This window comes from Octodon degus, unplaced genomic scaffold, assembly GCF_000260255.1.
Source record: "Octodon degus isolate 3935 unplaced genomic scaffold, OctDeg1.0 scaffold00032, whole genome shotgun sequence".
NCBI lineage: Eukaryota > Metazoa > Chordata > Mammalia > Rodentia > Octodontidae > Octodon > Octodon degus.
Genome location: NW_004524608.1, coordinates 488,102 through 491,895, shown reverse-complemented (window position 1 = coordinate 491,895; position 3,794 = coordinate 488,102). Strand labels below are relative to the sequence as shown.

The 3,794-nt window shown below is 53.0% G+C and overlaps 1 protein-coding gene across 1 annotated transcript in view; it reads right to left on the bottom strand.

Moving 5' to 3' along the window:
* Nucleotides 1-378: 378 nt before the first annotated feature.
* The window catches only part of Etv3l (ETS variant 3 like), a 6,117-nt gene continuing 2,701 nt past the window's right edge, over nucleotides 379-3,794 (bottom strand). The window contains exon 5 of the mRNA XM_004629718.2: nucleotides 379-836. Coding sequence (XP_004629775.1) covers nucleotides 379-836 — 458 coding nt within the window. The remainder of the gene's footprint in view (nucleotides 837-3,794) is intronic.

Here is a 3,794-nt window from a genome sequence, read left to right as displayed (position 1 = left end):
TAGGTGGTGAGATGAGCCCAGAGAAGAAGGAGCCATGGGGGTGGAGGTGGGGGGTTCCTGGCCCCTCCCAGCAAAGACACTTGATTTCCTCCTGATGTGGGTAGGTATGGGAAGGGTGGTTCAGATGATGAAAGTCTTGTTAATCTTCTCCCTCTCTGAAAAACATTGACACTGAGGCTTCTCTTTAGTCTGATGAACAATTTGGTGGCAGAAGAGGGCCCCACCTCAGTTCCTCCCACCCCCACATTGTGCTTTTCTATAGTGGTCTAAGTCACCTTGTCCAATATGCTTCTGTAGTCTCAACTTGTGTCCCGCAAAATCAGAGAAGAGGTGAGCATGACGAGTGGGGTTTGGAGACCCCTTCATCTTCTGTTCCAGTTAAGGAGGATCCAAGGGCCACAGTGCTTTGAGGTGCTCCAGGCTTGGGCAGGCGGGGCTGTCCTTCCCAAGTTCCAGTCTGTGCGTCTCCAGGGAGAAGCCCTTCCTGGAATTCAGACCCCCCTTTGCTCCCACCCTGGGGTCAGGCTTTACCTCCATCCCCCCAGGCCTGAGCGATGACACCGGAAGCCTCTCGCCTATACCTTGTCCCAGCCTGGCCATCAAAGGGAGCCCTGGAGCTTGTTGGGGCCCTGGGAGCAGGGTGGCAGGCTTAGAGGAGCTTGGGAGCTGTTGCTCTCCTGGGAGAGGAGGCAGGAAGGGCCCTGAGAGGTGGGCCCAGGGGGAGGGAAGCAGTGGGAGGGCAGGAACCAAGGAGGCAAAAGTGGGCAGCCTGCCTTGGAGGCCCCCGAGGTGGCAGCCTGGCCTGAACCAGGAGGGTGTAGGGGCAGAGCTGAGTCCTGGGAAAAGAAAGAGGAATGGTGAGGAGGGTGCCCCTCTTTGAGATACTGATCCCCACCCCATTCCTCTGAAAGTCTCTTCCCATCTCCTGGTTGGCTTGCTTTTCTGTGTGTTCCTCAGGAATACCCTTTCTAGGGGAAGCTTTCCAGACTCTCCAGCCTCAGTGGGAGCCCTGCTGCCTGCTGTCTTTGGCCCCGCACCTGTTTGCAGGGCACTTAGCTCCCCTCGGATCCTGCTGTCTCTCTTGTGCCTGTTTAATCTAATGTCGGTGTCCCTATCTTTGTGGGAACAGGACTACACCTACTTTATTCTCCCTTGAATCCAGCCCCTCTTGGCACAGATTTAGTCCTCAATATATAATAATAATAAAACAAATTGATCTAGGTATGGCAGCATTTGCCTATAATCTGGGCACTCTGGGACACTGAGGTGGGAGGGCCACCCGGGGAAGTTCAGTGACTTAGCAAGATGTCTCAAAATAAGAAATAAAAAAAAAAGAGAGCTTCTCACTGTAGCTTAGTGAGAAGGCCCTGGCCTGGATTTAATTCCCAGTACTGAGAGAGAGATGGGGGGAAAAAAGAGTTGAAAGAAGGAGGGAAGGCTAGCCTTTTCCATAACTCAAGGAATCCACTCCTTATTCCCTGCCCCTGCAGCAAGGACTAATTCTAGCTGGGTGAAGAACTGGTTGCGTAGCCTTGGGCTTGTCCCTGACATGTGCAGGCCTCTCTTCTTCACAAAGGCTTCTTTCTTGGCTGAGATCAGGCAGCATTGTGGGTGAGAAGAGGCCAGCCTGGATGTGAAGGGAGCTTTGCCTTTGTCCACCCTGACCACAGCACTCCTTACAGGCAGGCTTCCCTGTTCTCATTCCTTGCAAATCTGCCCCCTTTCACCTTCTGCCTGCCTGGGTTCCCTGACCTGGTTAGCTGGAACTCCACCCTGCGTTTTGCATTTCCAAGAACGCTAACTACAATGCAGTCCACATTTTTCATTTTTCTTTTCTTTTCTTTTCTTTCTTTCTTTCTTTTTTTTTTTTTAATGTATTTCCTACAGAGTCTCACTACGTGGCTCCGGCTCATATTGATCCTCCTGTCTCAGCCTCCCCAGTTCTGGTATTACAGGCGTGCTTAGGCATGTGCCAGTACTCCCAGTCTTGGTGGCTGGCTCAGTTCACCCAGGGGTGGGCCTGTGTGGCATGTGGTGCTGGGAACTGAACCTTAGTCCCTGTGCTTGTCACTGAGCTTCACCAGCCTAATCCACACTTTTCTTAGTGAGACCACATCGTTTAACTCAAGGAGCAAGTATCAACCCAATGTGGGCACATGAGGGGGGTAGCATAGTGAATACAACGGGGTAACCAAGTAGTTAGGACTTCACACATGCAAGTTGTTGGTTAGGATCTGGAAGGGAGAAACAGGATGTTCCTCCATGAGAAGTGTGGGGCCCCTGTAGGAGTGTACCTGCCCTGTGGGCCTTATAGGAGGTGGGGCAGCCATTTCCCAGGAAGGCTGTGTCTCATAGGCTCCAGGGCCAAGGTTGCCTCTGCCCTCACAGTGAACCTGTGGAGTTGATACCCTGGAGTCCCTGCCTGCTGCTACCTTTCACAGCTGCCTTTTGAGTAAGGATGGATTGAGATGAGGATGGTGTTCTGGAACCCCAGGGAGGAACTTGGGGCATGTGGAGGCTGCTCATCTTGTGACCTAAACCTGCTTTGTGTCCCTCAGGGCCCAAGCAGAGGCAGCATTTGTGTTTGTGCGTGCATTTGTGTGTGTGTGTGTGAGTGTGTGTGTGTGTGTGTGTGTGTTTATGCTCTCGAGGAGGACAGGGAGGTGTGACAGAACCCACTCCAAGCTGGGGCTTGGGAGGGGCACTTTCTTGCCTTCATGGTTTCCCAGAGAGGAGCATTCAGTGCCCAGGGCACTCCCACAGCTGGGAGGGGTGGTGGGGTGGAGAGACAGGGAGGGCTGTGCAGGTGCTATTCATTCAAATGCCAGCTGCCGTTCTGGTGGCACAGCAAGTTCCAGCCTGCCTCTGGCTGCCCACAGCCTCAGCTGTACGCTCAGGAGCATAGAGTCTGGGCCCCCAGCTGCATGCAGCCCAGGGTGGAGGCCGAGGGTCTTCAGCCCATGAATTGGTTGGAATGAAGAGAGATGGGCTCTGTTCTTGGAGGGCTTCTGTGATGTTTTCCACAGGAAGTCTGATTGTGTTGCTGCCAAAGTTGACGCATTTGCCTACATGTCTACACTCTTCTCCCACCCCATCCCACATGCCACCATGCTGGCCTTCTTCCAGCTGCTCTGTCTGTCCCAGGGCCTTCCTCACTGCCTCTGAGCTCAGCTATGTGTCCTTTGGGCCTCAGCTCAAATGTCAGTCTGTCAAGGAAGTCTTCCCTGTTGCCCTCCATACCTTCAGTTTCTCTAGATCAGGGAATGCAATTAGGGCTGGCCTGTTAGTAACTGACAGTCTGCCTAGCAAGCCATCAAGGCATCCTGCTCAGTGTGGTGCTCCTGTCCCAAGGACAGTGGGCAGCACATTCAACATTCAATGAAACAAATGAGTAAGTGAGCAAGTAAAACACAAACTTTGTTTTCCCCACCCCTCCCCTGAGAGGCTGAGTCTCCTCCTTGTCTGGCTCTGGCCTCATCATCACCTGCCTCAGTAAGCTTCTAAAACCTCCAACACCAGGCTTGTGCCTCCCCTCTAAACCCAACTACACACAAGTCTAGTGTATACGCTGCTCAGTTTACAATAGGGCTATGTGCCTGCTAAACCCATTGTAAGCTGAAAATAATGTAAGTCAAAATTGCATTTAAGGGGCTGGAGAGATGGCTCAGTGGTCTAAAGCACCTACTTGGAACAAGCTTGGCAAAGCACAGGGACCACGGTTCAATCCTCCAGCACCACATGCCAGCCAGCCGCGCCCCCTGGTGGGCTGAGCTGGCCACACACACACATACACA